This window comes from Rhamphochromis longiceps, linkage group LG18 (assembly GCF_057381845.1).
Source record: "Rhamphochromis longiceps isolate RC_006_pf linkage group LG18, R_longiceps_female_GT1.1, whole genome shotgun sequence".
Taxonomy (NCBI): domain Eukaryota; kingdom Metazoa; phylum Chordata; class Actinopteri; order Cichliformes; family Cichlidae; genus Rhamphochromis; species Rhamphochromis longiceps.
In genome coordinates this window covers 27821455-27847340 of record NC_140574.1, presented here as the reverse complement: position 1 = coordinate 27847340, position 25886 = coordinate 27821455, and the positions used below count along the sequence as shown (strand labels likewise).

At 40.5% G+C, this 25886-nt stretch overlaps 2 protein-coding genes across 2 annotated transcripts in view; both read right to left on the bottom strand.

The window, feature by feature from the left end:
- On the bottom strand, positions 1–8163 carry LOC146648545 (homeobox protein Mohawk-like). Its single transcript, XM_085389293.1, has 6 exons — positions 7724–8163; positions 7319–7478; positions 7049–7202; positions 6559–6897; positions 623–656; positions 1–393 (listed from the first exon to the last, which is right to left on the bottom strand). The coding sequence occupies exons 1-6, from the start codon at positions 7945–7947 to the stop codon at positions 54–56; spliced, it is 1251 nt and encodes a 416-aa protein (XP_085245419.1). The 5' UTR covers positions 7948–8163; the 3' UTR covers positions 1–53.
- A 3077-nt stretch (positions 8164–11240) lies between these two features.
- Positions 11241–25886, bottom strand: part of LOC146648544 (MAGUK p55 subfamily member 7-like) — a 28497-nt gene continuing 13851 nt past the window's right edge. The window contains exons 11-16 of the mRNA XM_085388204.1: positions 20514–20687; positions 17526–17606; positions 17342–17435; positions 17104–17212; positions 14015–14158; positions 11241–12125 (exon numbers count right to left, since the gene is read on the bottom strand). Of these exons, the coding sequence (XP_085244330.1) occupies positions 11895–12125; positions 14015–14158; positions 17104–17212; positions 17342–17435; positions 17526–17606; positions 20514–20687 (833 nt within the window). The 3' untranslated portion in view covers positions 11241–11894. The remainder of the gene's footprint in view (positions 12126–14014; positions 14159–17103; positions 17213–17341; positions 17436–17525; positions 17607–20513; positions 20688–25886) is intronic.

Here is a 25886-nt window from a genome sequence, read left to right as displayed (position 1 = left end):
TCGCAAGGCACGTGGACGTCTGGTTTTCCTGTATGAAACAACATGTTTAATGCCTACACACTGTTTGCCAGTGAGACTTTGACAGTCTGGACCTCAGAGATATGAGAGGATTTCTGGATGATGCGGTTGGTGAGAGCGGGCCCGGTGGCACAGCTCTGCTGTAGACCTGAGGCAGATCCTGTGTTGCTCATCTCGTCTGTGATAGTGGTCTTTGCTACAGAGAGAGGCCCTCGGGTGTAGCTCTGCCCTGTAGCAGCGCTGGACACTGGAGCACTGCTCTGGTCTGCAGTGCAGCTCTGCCCCTGGGCCAAGCTTGTCAGAGCCACAGCAGCGTGGATCTCCCTCCAGCCTTGGTCATCTTGTCTCTGCTGGCCTCTGAGTGGCTGCTGGTCCCTGTGAATACATACATACATATAGAGTATACACATATCATTTGTAGATAATTTATAATCACCCACGCCTTCCTTTAAAAAATGATCTAAACACCAATTTCAGATATCCAGAGCCAAAAAACCCCCACAGAAAACAAAAAAGCATCTCTTTATAAAAGTCAGATGATTAGTGGTTTGATTTCAGTGAGATTATAAAATGTATGTATTCAGTAATGAATGAGTAAACTTACCTGTCACATTTAGTTGAATTGTAGTCGCTTGTATCTGTAAAAGAGAATAAAAAGACTCAAAACGTGCCATGAATCAGTTCGACTCGACAGCAGTGAAACTACAGACAGTTTAGTCATGGGACAATGAGTGTTTGGATTAAGCTTTGGAATCATATATTAGTGATAAATACATGTTTTTATGTGGATACCCATGGGCTTGTGTGTGCTTGTGTATGTTTTAATGGCAGTACATTCTTATATGTTTTTGTCTCTGGATGGATTTTAACATGCTGAAAAGTGTATTGGTCTGTCTGTCCTCAACTATTCAACTGCTATTCAGTGTTGAGCGTTCAAGAGGGAGAAAAAAATCTTAAATGTTTTTTTTAACAGCCATATGGGTCACATAAATTAATACGACCATCATCTAAACCTGTTAAAGAAAGAAGGATGAGTTGCTCTGTCAGTGCCCTAAATAGAAACAATCTGGGCATTTTTAGGAGCAAGAGAAGAAAAAAAACGAACTTTTCAGTAATATATCGCTACATGGTTTCTGTTTGTGGTCAGCAAATAAGTGTGCATTATATGTAAAACATATTTTCCATTTCAGCTTTGGAATATTGCCTATTTTCACTGGAGCAGATTGAAGCTGGTCAAAAACAGATTTTTCTTCAGAGAGGACTAGACAGGGAAATTAGAGGTCTGCTGTGAAACACAGTCTTTCAATGCTAACAGCCCGAAACATTCCCATCTCTGACTGTGAAAAAACATAGGCCAGGGCCAAAAGCAACTACTTGTTGATAGTAAATCATTTTGCTGTCTTATGCTTTTCTTTTGCTACTGAATGTTCTTCGGCCTATAACCTCGCCAGTAAAATAGTTTAGCACTTCAGTTGTATTTACTACCCCGAAAAAACATTGTTTCAGCTCTGGTGAGTCTTAGATTTGCAGCAAAGATCAGTTACAACAAAATTTTACAAGGGGTAACATGAAGCTGCTGAAACGTCTCCCTGCTATTACATTGTCCCGCAGTGATGCAATGTCATTTCATGTTGGATCCATAATTATGGTCATATAAGGGATGGTTTCATATTAAAAAGAAACAAACTATTTCATTTTGTTCCCGAGTACAACGACAAGAATGATGGCGCTCAAATGTCTGTATAGCAAATAGCCCATAAAACTAAAGCAAGCAAGCGAGTTAATTTAGCTCAGTAAAAACTGTCTCGAGGTAACAAAATCCACTTTTTGATGGATATACTATATTTGTTTCAATAAATGCCAAAGTTTAGAAACATGTAGTAGCTACATAGCAATGTCGTTAAAAACAATATGGTGCCTAACCTGTAAAACTCTATTTGATGTTTTTATAATTTGTTTTTTTTGTGTGTGTGTGTGTGTGTAGATGATATGACTGAACAGATGGTATAATTAATAAGTTCAGAAAAGCAACATTTTTACATTTGGAAAGAGGCTGTTTTCCCTACTGTTTGGGCTATGCTAAGCTAAGCTAACCATGCTAAACGTATTACTAACCTACTAAAAAATTTGAATTTCTTTAAATATGAAAAAGTAACATAACTTTTGCGTTAACATTGTCTAGCTTATGCAAGTTTCTGGCATGTTGTCATGTATACATTGTTTGAGAGTTTTTGGTCATATTGGTTGTGCCACAGCCACATACAGCCACCGGTCATGAGGGAAAACTCTGTATAAACAGCCTGGTTGGAGATTGGTTGTTGGAAGTTGCTGGCTGGCACTAGGTAATTTTAGTTACAAAGATGTGGCTTTGGCCATTAATGTGTATGATACCAAATTTTCCACAAACATTTGCTAACTACTTGCCAAGTGATAGCAAAGCTTGAAAACTATAAAAGTAAAGCGTTTGCCTTCTAAATAAAAGTTGCGTCTCAGCACAGGCTCCATTTCTGGTCCGTGTTACATTTTTCACTACTGCACAGAGAGTAGCTAGTTAGTATTTTCAGCCGGTGTGCTTTATACAAACTACGGAAGACCGCGACAATCTGCTAGTGACTATTATTCACCCGATCCTACATTGCCACATGTCCAAAATGGTGGACATGTTAAAATGATGCGGTTAGTGGTCACAAGTTTGCAAAACCTCAATACTATTTAGTAATAAAAGATTAACAGATCACCAAACAATGAATTAATATCTACATGAGATCATTAAAACCTTGGCGCTCTCCCACAATATAAGTTGAAAACCGCTCACATGTCCCAGTGTCAGTGATTATGAATTTTTTCCCAGATGTATAATTCAGATCCACAATACTGCATATACGAAACAAAAACCTTCATCTATGCTTTCACTAGAAACAAAACAGGTAGTTATGCATTTCACTGCTCCGCATCCAATAAAACCTCATTCTAGTCTAGTTTATGACCCTCCAGGCTTTTTAAGGGAAATACTGAACTTGCTGTGAGTGTCAAATTATATAGTACAGAAATTGCTATACAGCCAATATTAACATTGCAAACATAGACTCTGCTACTAGACTTTTACTGCCTGTGGGAAATAAACCGATATCTTTTAGGTGTCCTCGTAGGTTAGTGTGTAGTGGCATCACCTATTAGCAAATCACTTTGAGTTTAGTGACTGTTTTAATCGTCTCCCGGGCAGAGTTAAATGTGTTAATGGTGTTAGCGCCTGTCATGAAGCTGGCAGCTTAACTTTCCACTTCACCTCCACAGAGGAGTTGCAAACGCTGCAAACACCCTTAATATGACCGTCAGGGATACATTAAAAGTTTGTAAAAACATTTCAGCAGCGCTGCATGTAGTGTTTGATGACATCATGAAAACCTCAAAGAACCACCAAAAGAAATATAATTTCAAGTGAGTATATTACACACTTACAGGAATGGTTCAGCATTTTGGGAAATAGAGTTGACCTCAAGAATTATTCTATGTCTACCAGCTAAGCTAAGCTCAAGTTGATCGAAATAACTGAGCTTGTTTGGACTCTTTCTGTAAATAGTGCTGCCTATTAACTAGTTACATGCAGAGACAGATAACTGAATTATAAACAAAAAATGTTGATTTATTGACTGAAAAATGCATTTGAACCATAATTACTGGTCAAAAATTTTTAAAAAAGAATTTACATTTGTTCTCTTTTAGCTAACAAAGCTAATGTAACATTCCTTTAGTTGTGTCTTTCCACCATGTAGGAATGCCATGTTTTGGCATACTATACTTTAAGATAAAGAGGAGTACAACGTTATAAAGTGTAGGATGGCTTAGAGAAGCCCTGACTCACTGATGATGGACTGCCAGATAGAAGAACATTCATTTCTGTAAGCAACCAGTACTGTTGCATGTGTCATTTGACAAGAATTCCTTTCAATGTTGAAAATTCACCATTGCTTTTAACCTGAAGTTAGTATAGGTTTGTAACACTACAAAGTATTGTTTGATCTGTTACCAAGTAGCAACAACCAGGGCTGAAACAGGACGAAATGTGGAAGTGCAAAAAGACGCAATTCCTTCGATGGCCACATGACACTAGCTAACAATTTTGGTTGCTATAGCTAATTTTGTCTTCATTTATCTATCCGAGTGTTGCCAACTTAGCGACCTTTTTGCTATATTTAGCGAAAAATCTAGTGACAAATCTGGCGACTTTTGCTGATGTTATTGGAGACTTATGATGACTTTTTGACGTGAAGGCACATATCGCTCTTACTCTCAACAATCAGCGGGTGCTGCCGTTGGTACCTCGCCCGTGCTATAGCACTCACAGGCAGCGGATAGTCCTTATGCAGCAGTCAACCCCAGCTGCTGTCAGAGCAGGAGATGTTCACACCTTGCTTCCAAACTCCAAATGAATCGTGCATGAGCTCCTGCCCTGACTGTAACGCAGTCAGTTCTTCTTTTACTGTTACTTTTTGTGGATCACAAGGTTTAAAACTACTTAAACACACACACAAACACACAAAGTCGCTGCGCCAGAGTACCTATTTCGGGTCACTTTTGCTGGTCCCAAGCCCAGATAAAGGAGGAGGGTTGGAATTCTGACATTAAAATAAACAATAATTGCTAAAAGAAATTTAATTTGTAGATCTAAATATATTCTAAATGCATTTAGGGTGTTTTTTTTATTCACTTTATGTCTCTTCCACAATGTTATTTCTCCCTCCTACAATGTAGGTTACAATTACATAAGCATGACCAATTATCTTAATAGCAGTTTTCCTTACTAAGGAGTTGGCAACACTGATCTATCCCATCTTCATTTATATCTCACTGTTCAAGGTGTCAGTAAGACCTAAAGTTAGGTGTATGGCCATTGTGACGAGAGCTGTTTGCTAGGTTTAAGTCACTGAAATGGGTGTTGGTTCCTTTACATGGATTTATCTAAAAGATAATATGACCTGTTATATTTTACATCCCATTCAAGAAGTTTGTGCTTCAGTTTTGGTGAGTGACACTTACTGAATAGTTTATAAGTGCAGCTAATTAAGCTTCCTAGCATTAGCTGATAACAACTAGCCTAAATATTTGAACTTTTGCCAAAGTAAACCAAAGTGGCAATGGCAAAAATGCTAATGTTGTGACTTAAAAAAAGCAACGAAATATATTTTTTTGCTGTTTTAATCGATTAAAACAACAATTAAGAAGCGGCATGTCTTTTGGCATCCTACCTTATTTTATACTGTCTAGATAGATAACAGTTAAGGCAAGGCATTATATTTCATGTGGAATATAAGTTCAGTGGTTTATTTATCTACATATGTTTCTTTCTTAGACTGTAATTTACTCCCCAGGTTTTTCAAGTCAGCCATGACATTTAATTTAGCTTTCACAGAAAATAAAATTATCCATTAAATAACTTCTTTAGACTGGAACAAGGTGATTGCCAGGAAACTACTCTTAACATAATAAAACAGAACCTTTTTTGATTTTAGAGTCAAACTAAAGAGAAGCGCTAAAGAGCAGAATTGGTTTCAAAAATCTTTTCACAACTTTTATAATGTAATGTAAATTTAGATTGACTTTGAGTAAGAAAGTAACACTTGGGAGAATCAGACTGCCAAAGCACATAGCAGTCGAGAGAGCGAAGCCACAACTTCAAACACCGAAGGGGGAAGCCAAATGGATATTAGTGGTCTTGCTCTGCGCTGTCTCACAGATGAGTGGCAGCACCGACAGTCGCTCTATGAGACCTCTCCGGTGTAGTCCTGACAGACTGCTCCATTTCTGCATTTGGCCAAGGTTTCCACTTCTCACCCTGGGAAGAATAAAGTCTCAGACATTCTGTAATTGTCCTTGAGACTGGACTGGACATTTCCACCATGGCAAGAAGCTGAAGCGGAACAAATGGCACATTCTAGAATATGGAAATGATATTTGCGGTGTGCAGCAGCAGCCAGGGCGAGCTCCATCCAATTTTAAAATGAGGGATTTCAGCGTCTGCATGAGACTTTATTAGTAATGTTTGTAGAGGCTTTGGCTCTTGCGCCTTAGCGGATTCGAGGCTTGTCAGTTTGCTGTGCTCCCTATAGGTCTGAAAGGGCAACCAGGTGTCAAACTCCCTCCCACTTTCCCTCTAACTTTATAATTGAATCTCACAGAGCTTCTGACTTTCAGTGGAGTGCCAGAGATTTATTAATATCAGGGCGCTCCGAGGAGCCATGTGGAAGTTTCTGTTCGTTCTGTTCTTACTTTACTGTACACTGTGGTGTGTTAAAAATGAACAGAGGGGAAACAGGGTAGTTAAACTGTCAGTTTGCCTCACATTCAGCATAAATCCACAATAAACAAGGAAGATGCTTTAGTAATTTCTATGGATGGGGGGAGATCCTACCATTTCTAGACTACTGTGTTGTTTTTGATTGCTGATTGATGCATGAAGCTAATATTGCATCACATCTTTCTAAATTCGTGTATTAACACATACAGATATTGCATTTGTGTTAGAAAAGAAACAGGTCTCACCCATATGGTAGACAAAGTTGGTCTCTGTTTCATAGGACGATGCAGGCGAGACGACATCTCCATCACATTCGTTTGAACTGAACGACTCGGAGTGGCTTCTTCTCTTGCAGGCTGGCGCAACGCCATCGGCCTTCGCCACCATCATGTGCCGCAGGGTGTCGTTCAGGTAGCGATTCAGTAAACTGCTCTTGTACTTGGAAGGAGGGGACGTGCTGTCATCACTGTTGGCGCAGTCAGCCATGGTGAGCATGTTGCCTTGTTTCTCCAGCACGCTCTTGTGGGATGATGACCTGCTGAAGTTTGACTGGCTGATGGGAGTCTGTAAGGGACATTCTTCATCTGCAGCAAAGGAAACAAAGCTGTCACTGATTTCACACTAAATCGATTCATATCAGTGAATATGAAATGTTACAAACTATGATTAAAAAAGAGAGACTGGGTACATCCAGTCTGATGACTTAGAAACTACTAATTCCCTGAAGGTCCTTACCCTCTGAGTCAGTGTCATCACTGCACATGCTCAGCCTCTCCGCGTTTCCCTGGATATATTTATTGTATAGTTTGATCCTCAGGGCCCAGCTCAGGTCTGGCTGCCTCACTGTGTTCTTCAGCCTTCGTCGGGCGTTTGCAAACCAGTTGGAAACCTGCACAGATGCCGCTGTGTTTTTTTTAGGACAGCACTGACTCGCATAAATCAGCACTAATACATCTTTCAAATCACTTTTGCTTCATTCTTCTTTCTTGCGTGAGCTCGTCTCACCTGTACTAGTGTCATGTGCGAGCCCAAAGCGAGTAGGACCTTCTCGGTCTTAGTCGGGTAGGGGTTGTCCCGGTGTTTGTATAACCAGTGTTTCAGGGGCCGGGCCATGTCCTGCAACACCTGTCTTTTGTGACGAACTTTTACGCCAGTCAGACGGGACCTGAAGGAGTAAGAGGTCAACAAACATTGTCCAGCATGCTTACCTGTAACCTGATTGTAGCACTGTAGCAATACTTTCGATCTACTTCACTGTCAAATTTGACTAAATTATGTCATGCAATTAATTTAATCAAAGCGTAGATATCCAAAGAAGTACAAGATCTGAGATCGCAGCATTATTTTAGATTCTTTATAGGTTTAATGTGTTTTTCTGCCATAAAAAAAAGCAAAAAAGTGATAAAATACCCATATCTTCTGTACTTCATGGCAGAGTTGTGTTCTGCGGACTCTTGGCATCGCAGCAGGTCCGCGCTCTGTCCTTCTGCTAAACTTGTCTGAGGTACGTCTGCACAGTTCAGTCTGTTCCTCTCCTCTGCTCTCCTGCCGTCGTCCAAGTGAAGCTCAGACTTCATCACAGCAACTTTGTTCATTCTTAAACGCGCCGAGTCTTCCTCAATCAACAGGTGCATCAGTAAACTCCCAGATGTAAAGAAAGGCAGTAGATTCCCATTCTTGGTAGACTTGGTGTAAAAAGGAATAGGTTAAACATAAAAGTGTCCCTTGCTTTTCTTTCGGTGCTCTCGGGAACAGACGTTGACAGACAGAAGAGGAGAATAATGTTTGAAAAGTCAGATGATGTTGTGCGAGGAGAGTTCAAATAACCTGCTGCTCCGCCGCCTATTGGCTCCCCCCACCGTCCAATCGCTTCTGTGGAGGGGTCTGTGAGGCAAAGCTTGCAGAGCAGCGGTAGCACCCGACGGTTTGAGCGAAATTGCACATGAAAAGAATATCAGCAAATGCGGTCATTAGATTTACAAGTGAGATTTTTGCTTGGTGTGACTGTCTGTGCTAAGCAGTTCAACATGCCCTCATATTTTCTACATGAGGCACATGATTCATGTGGACCTTGCGGTTTTACCAAAAACCGTGTCAGCAAATAATAGTACATGTTTTACCAAGAGATTCTGGAAATTTATGCGTGTAATTACACGGTTACTTATAACCAGCAAAACCACGGAGCTGTGCCCTGTGATAGGCAGCAAATCCTGCTGTTTTCAGATGGATTTCAGTACAAATTGGCCAATCCACAGAGGCCACACAAACACAAGAAAATGACATTAAACTGTGTGTGTGTAATTATGAGTTTGTATTGCGTCTGGGGTTTAAAGTTTTTAAAGTCTACGTATTTATTTGAGTGTCAGGACTGCATTGCATCCCTTTGCACTGTGAGTAGGGTTAATCCAAAGATAATGCGCATATTTGTTAGTGTGGGTTCCCATTTTTGAGCAACCGGGACTGTAAATAATTATGGAAACTCAGTCTGAAGGAACTCTAACATCATCATTAGTGTAACTAAATGACAACATGTGGGCTCTGAGCCCAGTATTTGAAGACTGGATGGCTCGGCTTAAGCTGTAATTCACGTATGTTTTTCCTCTAAACACTCTTATGTAAGAGTGTTTGGATATACACTGATGACTTTGCCATGCACAATCATAACTTAATAATCTTTAGGCAAACATTTGTGATAAAATGGGGTTTTGGTCATCCTGGCTGCAGTTTAAACTTTGGAAATTGTGGCTAAAATCCAAGTAGCACTTGTTCGGTGTATTAAAGCACTCTAAAAAGTCCCATCCACATTCATAATTCAGGACTATCAGCGGGGGAGGTTGAGTTTCAGTGCTTTCAAAGCTGAAAAACACATGTACCAGAAGCGTCCCCGTTAGGTGCTGTAAATTCCTTGCTCACATTCCTCGGCAGCAGTCGGAAAAGGCTACATGCTATCTCACACCATTTACTCCTGTCCCTCTGTGATATGTTCACCGGCTCAACTGTTGATATTAGCTGGGAACACGCCTACATTTGGCAGCCAGGAGACCTGTAAAAAAATCCAAGTGGAAGGATATATATCTCGCTTTGTTTGGATACTTTGGCACTTGTGTCTGTGTATGTGTCGTGCAGGTTCACAAACTCCAGGCCTATCCAAAGGGACAAACACCCAGTAAAGTGTGAAGCAGAGAAACAGATCGCCAAGCATTCTTTTTATTATTATTATTTCTAATCCGTTTGGTTCAAACAGACAATTATTGATAGTGCTGTCAAATGTTGTAGATTCTGTTGCATGCTGCTGGCGCTGTGTCCTATTTTAGCATTTCAGCATTTTTTAGCTAATTGTTTTAGTTTACAGCCTGCAGTTAGTGGAAATGAAGCAGCTCAAAGTACTCTAATTAGTTAGCAATTAACAATAAACTGACAAATTAAGTTTCTGAAGAGGATGCATTTCCCCGGTACATTCAGACATGGTGCTAACCAAAATCAAAAAACTGTAGCGCCAAGATAAATAGGTAGTGCTAGCATAAAACTTAGTCTATTTCTTCAATTATTATTTCTTCAACGCTAATGATGTTATGCTCTGATGAATGGTAAAATGGTAAATGGCCTGTATTTGTATAGCGCTTTACTAGTCCCTAAGGACCCCCCAAGGCCATGAAGACAAAGCGTTAGCATGTCTGTTGATGCTTGAGCGAACTGACAAACTTGGTGACTAGCTCATGAACGCAGTGTAGCATTTAGCGCCTAAGGAGCTAGCCATTTGCCTCTGGAGTGGTTGGACCCAAAACAGAGCAAAAAAGTTAAGGTGAAAATTCGAATTTGATTGGTTGCAAAATTGTCTTTTTGAGATTTTTGTGTTGCAAAGTTGTTTTGGGTTAATGTCAGCACAAATGAGTCAGCCAAAGACTCTCTAAACCTACAGTATTCTGCAATAAACTAAAAACCTTTCCCTTCCTGCTTTAGGTTTGTGTAAGTATCTCCCATATACTTTTACCATGTGCTTTACTGTGTCGGTTGTTTAAAAGTAATGAACGTTTCCTGCTAACAAACTAGATGTTGTTTAACATTGGTTGTATTTATTGTTACATTCTTCAGATAGACAGCTACACGACTGAGCCAAATTATCCGAGACCAATTGACATCATACTTCTGTGTAATGTTTGAAGTGGGAGCTACTCTGAACATAAAACGGCAGGTTTTCATTGGAGCACTCTGGTGTCTTTAATGGCATCATTATGATCTCAGAGGGTGCCTGCAGATTCTCAGCGGTGTGATGAAATTACACTGCCAGGCTTTGGCTCAGGTTGGGCTTCAGACCTGGCAAGAGTGTCGAGTGTTGTCTTGAGAGTCTGCATTTAAAATAGAAAATAAGAAAGAAAGAAATGCAGACATACCAGTGGATGCATCTATGCTGTCTGCGTCCACTCAGTTATGTTTGACTCTTACAATAAGCTTTCCAAAGACAAATAAATATTTGAGACTCGATGATGCTCCCTTTGCTGCTGCAGCCCGATCGACTACGTCTAGCTTCACTGTGTTTTTAAAGTACAATTTTATATGTTGTCATAACTTCTCTCCGTACGTCTACGAAGGCCTACGTCCCTTGAAAGCCATTACCGTCTCCCCACATCACACTGCTCTCTCTTCCTCGCAAACACGACATGATAGAGCCATTAACACTCCTTCACACCCAATTGAGCACACCATCCAAAAAAGAGGAAGGAAACACCACGGCTGTAGAGAAATGTAGTCATAAAAACATTGGATTACCCGCCATGTGTGAGTGAGAGGAGTAAAATTTGTACCCGACGACCAGCTGTGATGCTCAAATATGAGTATTTGTTAATGGAGTGTCACTAATGGTGAGTTTCTGCCAATTGTTTTTAATTGTCTCAATATGTTTTCGGGTAAAAGACACCTCGTTGTGGTTAATGTTCTATAACAAAGGTGATTTTCAGAATAGAGCACTTAACAATTAGTTATTGGACCTTCTGCACCTTTGGGTCTTTGCAGTATTTGCAGCATTCTGCTGTTCGCAATCATAAAACGGTTTTTCATCTTGCTTCAGCAAAAGTTTATGATTATTATCGTGTTTGTGTCCCTGCTCCATATAGCATGTAGCTGGCAAAAAAAAGCCTCCCTGACTGCTACTAATAATATTTCTCTGGTGTACATTACAGTTAATTGAAGTGCAGCAGCTGTCAGAATAATTACATGCTGATGTTTGCGACTTGGCAGGGAGGCATTACACTCAGCCACAAGCTCTGGAGAGTTTCCTTTTTTCCCCCTTCTTCTTGTTCTTCTTCTGCAAACTGAAATGTTTTCACCCAAATGCCAACAGAAAAGCAGGAGCAGAGACAGATGGAGGGAGAGAGAGATGGAGAGAAGTGGAGAAATGGATTCTGCCTAACTGGATGCGCACAAAAGACAATATGGAAAACTTTAGAAATCGCAGCTTTTGTTTAGCCCAGGATTAAAATATGAAATTCAGTCTTCCATGTTGTTTGTTCTAAAATGACACATTACATACAGCTATGTTATATTTTTATTAATTTGTTTTTCTTACTAACTTCATATATAAATCTCAAATCCAGCTGGGCAGATGACTACAGCTTCTCCGTGCTTTTGTTGGTGAGGAGAAGCTCCACTCTGTGGGCACCCACTGGACCCGTGCCTCCTGAATCTTCTCGAGGTCTGACCTCAGCTCTCTGAACGCAGAGGCGATATCTCCATTAACAATCACCTTGTCAAACAGGTGACCGTACTGGCGCTCCATGTTTTCAGCTAAGTCAATCATGTCCTCAAAATCCGCCTCCTGTGAAAGGAAAATAGCGTCACCAGTATCCATCAGGCAACAAAGATTCTATCCCTAGATGGAGTGGTGTACAGTGTTGTGCAAAATGACTGCTCATTTCTTTATATTTTGTCAGGAGAATGGGAGATAGGTGCAGTAATGTACTGAAATGTGTAAACATAAATGGAAGTACTGGCAAAATCAGTTTGTGCAGTTGAAAGTCAATATTTGATATGACCACCTTTATTCTTCAACACAGCCTAAACTCCCTTAGGCAGCTTTCTTGTCATTTCTCTCAGTAGTCTTCAGAAATAGTTCTCCAGGCTTCTTGAGGGACATTCAAAGCTCTTCTTTGGATGTTGGCTACCTTTTGTTGCCTTCTCTATCAAGATGCTCCCACACTGCTTCAATAAATTTGAGGTCCAGCCTCTGGGAAAGCCATTGTATGTTTTTCTATCCAGGTGTGACTTTACTGCATTGGCAGTGTGTTTGGGATCACTGTGGTGCTGAGAAATGAAGCTGTTGCTAAACAGATGCTTTCCAAAAGTTACTGCATCATACAAATCTGACGGTTCTGTGCTCATAATTCCGTCAATTTTGACAAAATCTTCAGTACTAGTGGCTAAACCCACAAACCATGACAGAGCCTGCACTGTGTTTTACAGCTGTAGCTCAACTTACCTCTCTCCTGACCTCCTCTGTTTAATATTGATGACGATTTTAACCAAAAACTTCACACTGAGATGTCTGATGAGGTTTCAGTAAACAGTATATGGATCAACTCAAAGGCCTTTTCTGGCTTTCAGATACAGATCAACAGTTGTATATATTTTTTTAGGCTTGTCACTTCTTCTTTTGTTCTCCACTTGTCCAGTCTTTTGCAGACATACAAAAATTATGCCGGGATATGACAAGTTGTCGGCTAAGGCACAAGAAGCCTTTTCACGCAAGTTGAAAACACAGCCCTTTGAGACGAGCCTCAACTCTGAATGGACAGTACCAAAAACTTACTGCAACACAGCTGCGTCACCTTGTGGGTTTGATAAAGGCAACCTGGGCACATGTGGCCAAACAATGAATCTGAACTCAGATGGGCATTTTTAAAGTTACTTAGCATGTTTTGATTCCGCTGTGCCCCATCAACTTCAGATGCTTCAGTTTTAAACTCCTAGGACCTGCGTCCAGATTTGTGGACATCACATTTTGGGTTGTCTAGAACAAAATACTAAATTTTGCTCTACAACGGCCTGATATCCACTTACGAGGACATTATACTGCTACTGTCCTATTGAAATTTAAAGCGAATGTCCTCTTATGTGGATCTCATTTTTCTCAGAAACAAAAATCAGGTAAAAAAATAAATAAATCATGTAATTCTTTGTTTTTACATTCATCAGATCCCAGTCAGCCCAAATAGCAAAGAGAGATTAAAAATGCATGCCGTGAAGAATTCGGGTCTTAGGAGGTTAAAGTGAGCAGGTACTCAACAGAACAATATAAAATGCACAGACTCTTCAGTCTACATCAATTTGGTGAATAATTTAAGTTTGTTTCCCTATTTAATGTGATTCCTTGCTATCGCCTATTTATTGTTACAGGTTTTTGTTTGTGTTTTCTTTTAGTTTTTCCCCCATTTAAATCATGATCAATATCACACATAAGCTGAAACTTTTATCTCTGACACAAATACGCTTCCTTAGATGTTATCTTATTGGAGAAGGAGCCAATCAGAAAGCAGTTTTGTAACTTCCCATGTCTTCTAAATGCAAACCACAGGGCCAGTGTAAACTAAGGTGTGTGTTAGTTAGGGGTGTGTGCCACAATGTTTGTCCTCATACTGTCATGTCGTTACATGGAACAGGAACCTTAGTTCACCATGCAATTGCTGGACTGTGTGTGTTTTTTCTTACTGAAAAGATCCTGACTTGGTTAATATCCTCTTCATCGCAGACAAATTTAGCTCTCCGTCTGGTGAGGCGTAGCTCCTCTATGCGCGGTGGCTTGACAAACACCACGTATGGTTTAAATTCAGACGTGTACACACGCTTTATTTTCTGTTGGAACAAAAGAGGATTAGATTAGTTGAAGACAGAAGGCAAGTATCTGTAATAAAATATGTTGTCTAAACAATACACATGTGTTTTCTGAAGACTGGGCCACAGCTTCGGATTCTGTTTGGCAGAAAAAAAACACAAAATCATAACTTTATCCAACTCCCATGATGTAAAGCTACTACTGTTACTTCAACTGTGGCAAAGTAATTACTTGTGAGAGCTTAGAAACTGTTGTTTTTTTCCTAGAAGAACCATTGTCTCGTGTGTCTCACCATCTCATGTGGAGCCGAGTAGAAATCTTACTTTAACTGTTCACTTATTTCCCATTTAACCAAGCAGAAACGTTGCTATCCGATATAAAACCGGATTAAAATGAGCAGTGTGACACAGCGTATAATTAAAAGGTTTGTCCAGAGGTCCAAAGGCTTTTACAAACCATCAAGGTCAAGGTCAAGTTTATTGGTATAGGACATTTAAAACAACCACGGTTGACCAAAGTGCTTCACAGGCTTTCAATAACAACAAACAAAATAATTACAAGATGTCTAGATTTAGCTCGACATGAAGGCCAGAGAGTAGAAATGAGTCCTGAGGAATGACTTGAATGTAGCAACTGTTTGGTCAGTTCTAATATGAAATAATAAGGCATTCCAGAGACTCAGGGACACAATTTGAGAGCTCTGTGTCCACTATTTTTAAAGGCTAAATCTCGGACTATTGAGGATAATCTGAGTAGAAGACCTCAGTGCTCTGACAGGAGTATGAGCATGAATAAGATCAGACAAAGACAGTGGTGCCAGCCCAATTAGAAACTTAAAAATGATCAATAAAATGTTACAATTAAACCTAAAGTTGACAGAACTCAAATGGAGTGAAGCTAAAATTGGAGTAATATGTTCATGTTTTTGTGTTCCATTTCTTTCCTACATACAAAGAATAACAATAATACAGTCAATACAATACAATAATAAGAGCATGTATGACTCTGAGTCATAAGAAAGGCAAGGCTGCACTTTGGCCAATAATCTCCGCTGGTAAAAGAAGCAGTTTTATCACAGAAATAATCTGTTTATCCAAGTTAAAAGAGCTGTCAACACCCAAGTTTTTAACAGATTGATAAATGAACGACCCATAAGCCCCTTTTCCATTAGTACCTACTCGGATTGACTCGGCACGGTTCGCCAGGGTTTTCAGGGCTTTCCAATAAGTCATAGTACCAGGTACTAAAATAGTACCTGCTTGGCCGCAGTTAAAAGCAATCCAAGCAGGTACTAAAATGTGACGTCGTCAGACTGCCATGCTACCGATTGACTGGTCACTGGCATCACTTGATGAGTCACAAGAGTGTCTCATTCACAAAGATCAAAACTGCCATTTTTGAAACCAGGAAACGAGGGAAATGGCTACAAAAAACAACACCCCGGCTCCCGAGTCCGACGAGAAGCAACAGAATACCAGGTATATTGTTGGCTCGACGTCCACTTTGGTTTAGCCTTCCGCATCGCATACTAATTACGTCACGGGATGCTCTGCAGTGTTGCTTTGACGACAACCATGGACATTAGATAGTACTGGATTGTAATGGAAAACCAGTCGATGCAAGTCAGGTCAATCCGAGCAGTGAGAGTAGTGAGAGAGCCAACACAGAGGAAACACAGTCCTACAGCTGCTCACCACAACCAAACATAACAATCTCTGTTTTCATTTCTGTTCATTAAAATTAAGAAAATTAATGTTTAACCAATTCTTTAAGGCAGTCGAACTAAACTTAATGAATTGAGGTCATTAGATTTCACAGGGGAAAAAAAATCAAGATGTTATCAGCAAAACAATGAAAGGATCGGTTAAATTTCTCAAAAAATAATAATAATTTTTAGCTCACTGACATGTGTAACCCAATAGGATTAGGGACAGGATAAAGTGTCAGTCTCTAAGGTTGACAGAAAGAACTGTAGAAAGAAATGACAAAAACTGCACTGCCTCAAATTCCCAAACATTTCCAAATGTTAACCTCAGAGTAAAAACATGTTAGCACTCTGGTTCAAAAACAGTTTTGGCCTGATCGCTAATTTCCCCCTTTATGATAACTTTTTGTGGGATTATTATTTATTTATTTGTACCCCTTAGATGGCTCAAAGTTCATTTTTAAGTGGGGAATGATTATTTTTAAAAGAGGGGCAGTAAAAGCCTGCTTGGTGACCTTGTTTGGTTTTAGTGCCTATATGACCAAAGAATAATAAAGTTGTACTAGCAGTTTGCCCAAGTTATCCGTGTTTAGCAAATATCTGTTCTTGTGCAGTGTACCCATGCTGTCACTTTGCCCACTAAACTTGGTGGTGTTAACTGAAAACTTCCCTGCACCCCACCCTCGGTATAATTACATGTTCAAAATGTTCTGGCTCCCAGAAAACAAGCTGTGAATGTCAGGCTTCAAAGTGGGACTTCAAAGATCTACAGATGATGTCCTGTTGGATAATGCTCATCTCTTATATACAGTCTATGATTTTATCCCATTTTTCCCTCCACAAATTTGGACTGCCCTCATATCCTAAAGCTAACTTGGGGAAAAGTCCACACAGGAATGTTCTTCTTCTGATAGAAGCAGAGTACTCAGTCCTTATTTGTTGCTTTAAACTGCAGGGTTTAAAAAGTGAGGAGGCTCATGCTATTGCTCCACAGATCATGCAAAAAAGCAAGTACAGTGTGATCCCTCACTGGCTTCCCAGCATAACTAAAATAAAAAACTAAACCCTTGTGGTGACACATGGGACTTGGAAACTTTACTTTTATTAGTTCAACGTGAAAAGGCCACAGGACAAAAACCGAACTGTAAATTTCCATTTCTGAAAAAGGTGCTGGCTCACAATGAATGATTATTTAGTATGAAGAATCAGCGTGAACTGTTTATTAGGGACACATGACTTTTTGGATGGCACAATGCTTACACTGGGGTGAACATCCAGGAGGCAGACCTTGCCCTCTGCCATCACTCTGTGCACAGAGTCTAGACTCGTTCCATAGTAGTGACCTCTGTAACTCCCATACTCAATAAGCCTGGAGGCAGAAAGCATCAGGGACAGGAACAGACATGAAAACAATTAAAACGGCAGAGTAGACAGAGTGAGTGGACAAAATGCAAGCGAGATTATTTTAATACCATGGGAACACATGCTAATGGAGTACCTGTGACTCAGAATGAGCTCTTCAAACATGTGGACTGACACAAAATGATAATCCACACCTTCGCTTTCCTGCCTTTTCTTCTCCCGTGTGGTGTCTGTAAGAGAAGAGCACGGCAGGCGGGAGATGAAACGCATTTTAGCGTGCAGGAGATGACAGTCGAGGAACTCGAAAGCGTCTGTCTTACGGGGTACGGTGACGCCATAGCGGTCGGGGTCGGAGATCAGCAGCCTCCTCTTCAGTTCATTAACGCCAACGCCGCTGGGCCCTCGAGACAATTTTCAAAACACAGTGTTCTCCATGTGGGTATTCATTCCAAGTATCACTAATGTGTACTAATGTTTTCCTCAACACAAGCCCAACATCAAATGACGCATCTGTCTTTACCATCAGAGAGACAGTCAGACAGAGCTCTGATTTCAGTCAGATTTTCAGCGTCTGTCTGCGCCCCCCCATCGAACGTTTAACGCTCCTATACCCTCTGGAAAATACATAGGATTGCACTTAAATGTGACATCTGCAAAGCCACGCAGTATCAATGTCATTATAGTGTAGGATGCACAGGATGAAGCGCACACACAGACACACTCGCGCTGTAGCATCTGGGATTTTCTTCTAGAGCAGGTTTCGGCAGCCCCAGATTGCATCAGACTCTAATGGAGCTCTGTCTGAAAGTGGGATTCCTGACATACCTGCCTTTTCCATCACTGGGTTGCATGAGCTTGATGCATTACAAAATATCAGGTTTATGGACTCTCCGCTCTTACACTTCTAATGCGTTTCACAGCTGCCGCACAGAACCGGAGAGGAGCATCATCGGGCTTTGTGGACGCTTTCCTTTTCAAGAGTTACACGATCTGTGGGCGCTTTAAGTGGCTGGCAGTCACTTTCACCAACTTCCCTGGGGCATAGGGGTCTATTGTTTCATTCAAAGTGCATATGCAGTGCAAACTGAAAGGATATATTTCAAACCTGGTCAAACATCATCCAGCTGGTCCTGGTTTAGTGATCCAAGGTTTTGGTTTTCCCGTCTATAACTTTCATTGCCAATAAGCTATATATTCTTAATGATGACCTCCGGTCAATGAAGAACCCTCACAGCAGACAGTAAAACGTAATCCCGAGTCGGGGTTAGCTCCAACTCAATTAAAGAGGTCTAAATCTAAATCCAAGCCGTCTTAACTGTTCCAAGTTGATGATGGAGCACTTGGCTGACATTATGAGGGATCGTCTCCACCATCCATCTCTTTCTCTCCATTCTTTTATTTATTTTTTTATCTATTCTCTATCTGGTATTGTTTTTGCACCTCTTCAGCTCTTTGTGTTTCTCGCTTCTCTTTTCTTTATCGCTTTTTCCGTCTCTTTGCTTCTCGTCTGCCCTCCGTTCTCCTCAGTCACAGGCGACCTACAGTTGTATCGTAATATGACATTAAAAAGACCTTCAGCGGGGCTCAATCTAAAATTCCCTGGGGAGAGATAGAGCTCAGAAATACATAGAGCAGGCCTGCCGGGCTGGCAGAGAAGCAAATCTGAGGTGGGCCGCTAGGTAACTTAAGAGAGCACGGTATATTCTGACTTTGGGTTTTCTGACAGTGTTTACGTGTTTCTGATGGGAAAGGACTGTTTTTGCGCTCATGAGTGGGAACATAAATCTTCATTAACGCATTGGTTTTTCTTTTGATCAACAACATTTTCAATAATACCGTGCTTTACGTAAATGGGACTCTGGCATTTCTGAAATTTTTGCAAGGGCTAAAAAAAGGGAAGCTACAGGATGATATAAAACAGAATATAACTGACTAATACACCTTAAACTGCACGGAAATATTTATGCTGTTATCTCCATCATCTCACTGGCACATTATTTAACTCTCTCTCTTATTTTTTTTACAAGTTTATGGCATTTTTTGATAAAATTACTCTCCACGCAGCGTGGGTGTGTTCAGGGTGGATATTGCACACACAGAGATAAGTCTTGTACACCCAGGGGAATCAGCTGGACATTAATGTGCCAGTGAAAACTACAAAAAACAAAACAAAACTATGACAGCATTTTTTTTAAAAACTCATTGTTTTTCATCATCATTAAAAAATGCAATGCTTTTTCCTTTTTCTTTAAAGTAGCAAAAACTCCCTGTTGACTTTAATCATTTACTAAACATCATCTTAGAAAAAAAAATCAGCAATCAGCCCAGAGGCTGTTTTGTCCAAGACAGGAATGCCAGTGAATCATATAAATCATAATCATATAGCCACTGCTCCCTAATCCTTTCTTTTCTATTCCACTAAGAAAAGCATAATTTTCCTGCCTAGTTCATCATACAAGTGCTCGTCATAAAAATTACATTTGACAGAGATTTTAGTTTTTAATGAGGTATTGGACTTGGATAGCTCTACAAAATCTGAATGAAATATTTTTTTGAGTTTTGACTCTCCTAACCCACCTAAGTGTGTCCAAATTCAGGGGCTCCATCCCTCAAAGGACACAAAGGAAGGTTGAGAAGGCCGGAAGTGAGTGGCTGATAAATTAGACCAGGGGTAGGCAACTCCAGGCCTCAAGGGCCGGTGTCCTGCAGGTTTTAGATATCACCCTGGGTCAACACACCTGAATCAAATGATTAGTTCAGTACCAGGCCTCTGGAGAATTTCAAGACATGTTGAGGAGGTAATTTAGCCATTTGAATCAGCTCCTTTTTGGGTCAAGGACACATCTAAAACCTGCAGGACCTTGAGGCCTGGAGTTGCTCACCCCTGAATTGGACAAAATGTAACTTTCTAAGATTCTTTGTTAATTTAATATTTGGAACAGTTGGATATTTAAATGCAATAAAACCCAATGCTGACTTTAAAAGTTTATCCCTGGACTGCTTTGCTTGGACCATCTGCCATTTTTCTTTTCCAAAAAATGTTTTACAACCACCAATGCACAATAAATCTTGGGATAGAGTGGGTTGAAAAGGATTCGCCTGATGCATCTTTCAAATCCCAGGGAAAGGAGGACACATTTGTAGGCCTCGGCTGGAGGAGCCTTCGAATTTGGACAGCCTTCGTTGCCTTGCTTTGACGTAAGAAGCCATCAATTGTGGCCTTCAAAGGATGGAGCCTCATATCGCTCCCCTAAAACGTCTTAAAAATACCCCCCCATACACTTTTTTGTTTTTTTGATCATACATACCAACCAGGATGACCACTCGATGTCTGTCCTTTGGCTCCCTGTGGTAGGGGATCACCTCTATGTAGGTAGGTGGACAAATTGAGCTGTGTACCCCGGCGCTCCATCTCCTGAACCGAGCAGCTTCTTTGGCCCAGCTGCTCTTTCTACCGAGTCGGAAACTCCTTCTTAACCCAGCTGGCAAAGAGACACAGGGACTCTTCAGTAAGGTGTATAACTGGAAAGGTAGCTGTAGATATATGGCGGTCCTAAAAACTTGGGTTAGTTCATTTGAGGCAGGGCTACAAAGCCTCTGGTGTGTACAGTTATGTATATGTGCAAGCAAACCAACACGGCAACATTTGGAGCAATATTTCTCATCACGTTGAAAACATTAACTCTCAGTTTGGCTCCGTTATTAGTGTTAGCCACGTATTCTTGAGGGAAAGATCTGTGTTTAGGGCTTTTTTGGTGGAAGTGAATCATAACACTAAAGCTGTGCTTTATAAAATTAAAGAAGTAGCATAAAGGTTTTTATGGCTAAGTCTGTTGATCATACTGTTTCATCATCTGTGTGTTTCCTTTCATACACATCATTTAATCCATTGAATCCAAAATCTTCTAAAACATTTCTGTCGCTCCCTCTTTTTTTTTGCTTAAAGACGACAACATTACTAGTTATTTCTCAAGTCTGAAGAATTTTTATGTTGAGCACATTTTCACACATTAATAGTCAGCAGAGTTGCGTAAGCCTTGATTTAATCTAGGCTTAATTGACCTGCATCTGGATTTTGCTCTCGTTTTGGTAAAAAAGGCAAAGACCAGAACTCTTGTTTTATACAGTGGAAAGGGAAAAGCATTGAGAATTATTAAGGACAAGAGAAAACAATTCAAGAAACCATCTGGTGTCAACTGCTCTCCTGAGCAGCACACGTCTTATTTAAGAGACAATAATTCAGTCTGTCACGCGTCACTGCTGTCCTGTCTGAAATCCAGCCTCTGCCATGCGACTGTGGTCGGGCCGGGCTTGGCAGACTTGCTTTCTTTCATGATGTTAACTAAGTGATGGTGCCAAGCCCTCTCTGACGTCAACCATAATTTCACTTTGTAAGCATGTCTATCCATTTCCTCTCCAGGCTTCATTCTGAGAAACATACCAATATGATTTCAAGCTTTTGTTTACACTGGATTTAAAATGATGAGCTCTCTCAAATATGCGGGTTATACAAACTGTATAAAAAATAATTTTACAAAGCAAAAAAACAAATCTTATTTCCTAAAATCAAATGCGCTCTGCACAAAGCCATCTTGTATTTGTCAGTCTTAAATCATTCTGGCAGGCAAATTATCATCGGTGACTGAAAATGCTCCCAGCCCCACATTTGTTGAGATACTAAAACATATTTCAGATTTACTGATCAGTGTGATGTGACGGGAAAGGAGTGATAAGGCCGAGTAACAGGCCAGCGTACAACATGCTGTGAGCTGGGCCTGAGCTCTTCATGTCAATGTGGTCAGTGTAAAAGAGTTGTGTCTGTAGCATCACAGCCCTCCAACAATACAGTGAGATCATTAGGTGGCACTGAATGATTCAGTGTTAGCAATTAAGGAAACTGAATGACAGGACTGGTAGATTCCTGGTTTGGGACTTCTCCACTGAGGAACCATTTGTTTGTTTGTGACTCAAGAATAAAACATGGACTTAGCTTCCAGGTCAGAAAAACAAAGTCAATGCTGAAGTGCCTTAGATCTCCAACCACAGATGTTGCCATCTGGTGGCGATAGTTGTGGTTGGATGTATTGGAAAACAGCTTTCTGTGTCAGTTACTCATTATGTGTCATGTTGAATATTAAATTAAGTCTGTTTTGTAAATTTTGGTCATTTGGTCATACCATATTTCATAATAAAAGATTATGAAAGCTGGTAACAACTTTCAATTCAGTTCAGTTCAATTCAATTTGACTTTTATAGCACCAAATCAAACAGTTAACTCAAGGCGCTTGTGACTGACAAGTAATAGACACACAAACTATGGTTAAAAATAGCTTTTTCCACATATTTGTCATTTAACAAGAGAAAATATGACAAATGAAAAGCATCTCCATATATTTCAGAGCTTTTACTTCAGAGCAGAGATTACTGCTGCTGTTCGTACTATTTAAAAAGGCAGAGATTGGGCCTTTATCTGAGCCATGGTCTGAGTAACCCCTGCCTTTTTATTCTAAATGGTAAATGGACTGGTTCTTATAGAGCACTCTTCTACTCTACAGTGGCTTGCAGAAGTATTCGGCCCCTTTGAACTTTTCCACATTTTGTCACATTACAGCCACAAACATGAATTAATTTTATTGGAATTCCACGTGAAAGACCAACACAAAGTGGTGTACACGTGAGAAGTGGAACGAAAATCATACACGATTCCAAACATTTTTTACTAGAGACTGAAATCCTTGCCCATTCTTCTTTACAAAACAGCTCCAGCTCAGTCAGATTAGATGGACAGCGCTTGTGAACAGCAGTTTTCAGATCTTGCCACAGATTCTCGATTGGATTTAGATCTGGGCCCTATTTCAGGAAGCCGGTTTAGAAAACTCAGAGTTAAAAATGATACACGGGGTTGAGTAACCCCGAACTGTCCAACTCGGAATATTCGGTTTCAGAAAGGCTGATAACAATTAGTTCAATCAACGCGGAGTTGCTTTAACCCCAAGTTAAGCGCGCGCACGAGGATACATAAAGCCCTGATTAGTGGAGCACAGATTAAGCGAGTCACCATGGAGACGGAGGGAAAGAAGGCGCGGTCAATGTATCTTACAGCGCTTGAGGCCGAAATTCTGATGGCAGCATATGCAGATAACATGCAAATTTTGCGGGAAAAAAGTAACACAGCCTCAGCTGCAAAAGAAAGTGAGCATGCATGGCAAAACATAGCCGACAGAGTCAATGCGTGAGTGTTAATTTAAACATTGATCGAGGGATTTCCACCCATTTCACACGTTATTTTATTATATTTTATTTTATTTTTTATACATTTTATTTTGTGATGTGATGTGAGCGCAGGTGCAACCCAACAGGCCCCAAACGTTCCTGGCAGCAAGTAAAAATGAAATATAAAAATATAGTCCAAACAGGTAAGGTGTAATTGTATTATGAGCCATAGTGCTTGGTCTGTTTGTCCGATGTAAATCAATTGCAGTTAGAGGCTACATTAATTTCCCCTCTGTAAGCACTTATTGAAATTATCTGAGCACATTACAAGTACATATTTGCTTACTCTGTATGCTCAAATGTGACCCGTTATGGCCACTAGAAAAAAAGTGGAGGCCCGAAAAACAGGTGGGGGTCCTCCACCACCACCACTCACAGAGGCTGAGTAGTTGGCTTCCACATTTGTGATAATGTTGGCAGCATCACATATGATCTTCACAGTGCAGAGAACACAAATTAGCATCCATTACTATAATGAAATAATTTGTTAGTTTGGAATGCTACAGGGAACTATGTACCTGTACATTAATGCTGTGGAAAGACTTCCTGTTCACATAGTCTCCTTCATTTACTAAAGGAGCAATGATTGGAATGTGAGTGCCATCTATACAGCCAATCACGCCTGGGAACCCTGAAAATAAATGTAAAATTTAAGTAGTAGTTCAAATATCACCACATCATAAATTAAGTTTTGTTCATCCTGATACCTGCAATTTTGTGGAATCCCTCTTTGATAAATCTTGTGGGTCTATGACCGGGGAACACCACAAACGAGTGCAGGAGACGTTTCAGTGCAACTGTAACATTCCTGACTGCCCGACAGACGGTAGCCTTGGAAACGTGCTCAGCGTAACCAATATTATACAGAAAGCTCCCGTTTGCAAAAAACCGAAGTGCAATACAAATAATATGTACAGAACTGAGAGGATGTCCGCGATGTGTCACATGAGCAATATTAGGCCTGAGGATGTTATTCAAATCAATTATAGATTGTGCTGAAAAACGGTAACGTTCACACAGGAAATCATCAGGAAATGATAAAATGTCCAAACGCGCTCTAATCACTCTCTCCTGGCGGAGAGCTCTGCGGAGAATTTGGGCTTCAACATCTACTGGCTCTTCAAGGAAGGAACACGCCATGTCTGACACTTCCTACAGTCAGGTTTCTGACAAAGAGGCGGAGAAGGTCAGGGTTAGTTGAAGTAAACCTGCTAGGGGGCAGGTTAGCTTCACGGAGTGTGTCGTCATAGTAACTCACTCAGAATTAATCTAAACTCGCTTTGTGAAACCGAAAACCCAGAGTTTTCGTTAACTCAGGGTATACTTACTCAGAGTTTGCACTAAACCGGCTTTCTGAAACAGGGCCCTGGACTTTGACTGGGCCATTCTGACACATGGATATGTTTTGTTTTAAACCATCCCATTGTTGCCCTGGCTTTATGTTTAGGGTCGTTGTCCTGCTGGAAGGTGAACCTCCGCCCCAGTCTCAAGTCTTTTGCAGACTCCAAGAGGTTTTTTTTCCAAGATTTCCCTGTATTTGGCTCCATCCATCTTCCCATCAACTCCGACCAGCTTCCCTGTCCCTGCTGAAGAGAAGCACCCCCAGAGCATGATGCTGCCACCACCATATTTGACAGTGGGGATGGTGTGTTCAGAGTGATGTGCAGTGATAGTTTTCCGCCACACATAGCGTTTTGCATTGAGGACAAAAAGTTCCATTTTGGTCTCATCTGACCAGAGCAGCTTCTTCCACATGTTTGCTGTGTCCCCCACATGGCTTGTGGCAAACTGCAAACGGGACATCTTATGGTTTTCTGTTAACAATGGCTTTCTTCTTGCCACTCTTCCATAAAGGCCAACTTTGTGCAGTGCACGACTAATAGTAAGAATAAAATGATAAACCAATATGAAGAAGTTGAAAATAATAGAATTTAATTGTAGAAAAATGATCCTTTTAGTTTGATATTTAGTGGTATTGCTCATTGTTGAGTATATTGTTCTGTTTGGTTTGTTTTTTGTTATGTGCAGAATATTGTCAGAGTGTAATTTTGGTTGCCTACTTGTATTATCACAGATAGGGGGCAGGTGTCAATAAGAATTTATTCTTCTTCCTGCTCCTTTTCATGCATGGAAACAGTGTTACTTTAATTGAAAGGAAGGTTGTGTATGGGAAATGAATTACTGCTGTACCACGTGTGAAACAATAAATAAATAAATAAATAAATAAATAAATAAATAAATAGTTGTCCTATGGACAGATTTCCCCCACCTGAGCTGTAGATCTCTGCAGCTCGTTTAGAGTCACCATGGGCCTCTTGGCTGCATTTCTGATCAGTGCTCTCCTTGTTCGGCCTGTGAGTTTAGGTGGACGGCCTTGTCTTGGTAGGTTTACAGTTGTGCCATACTCC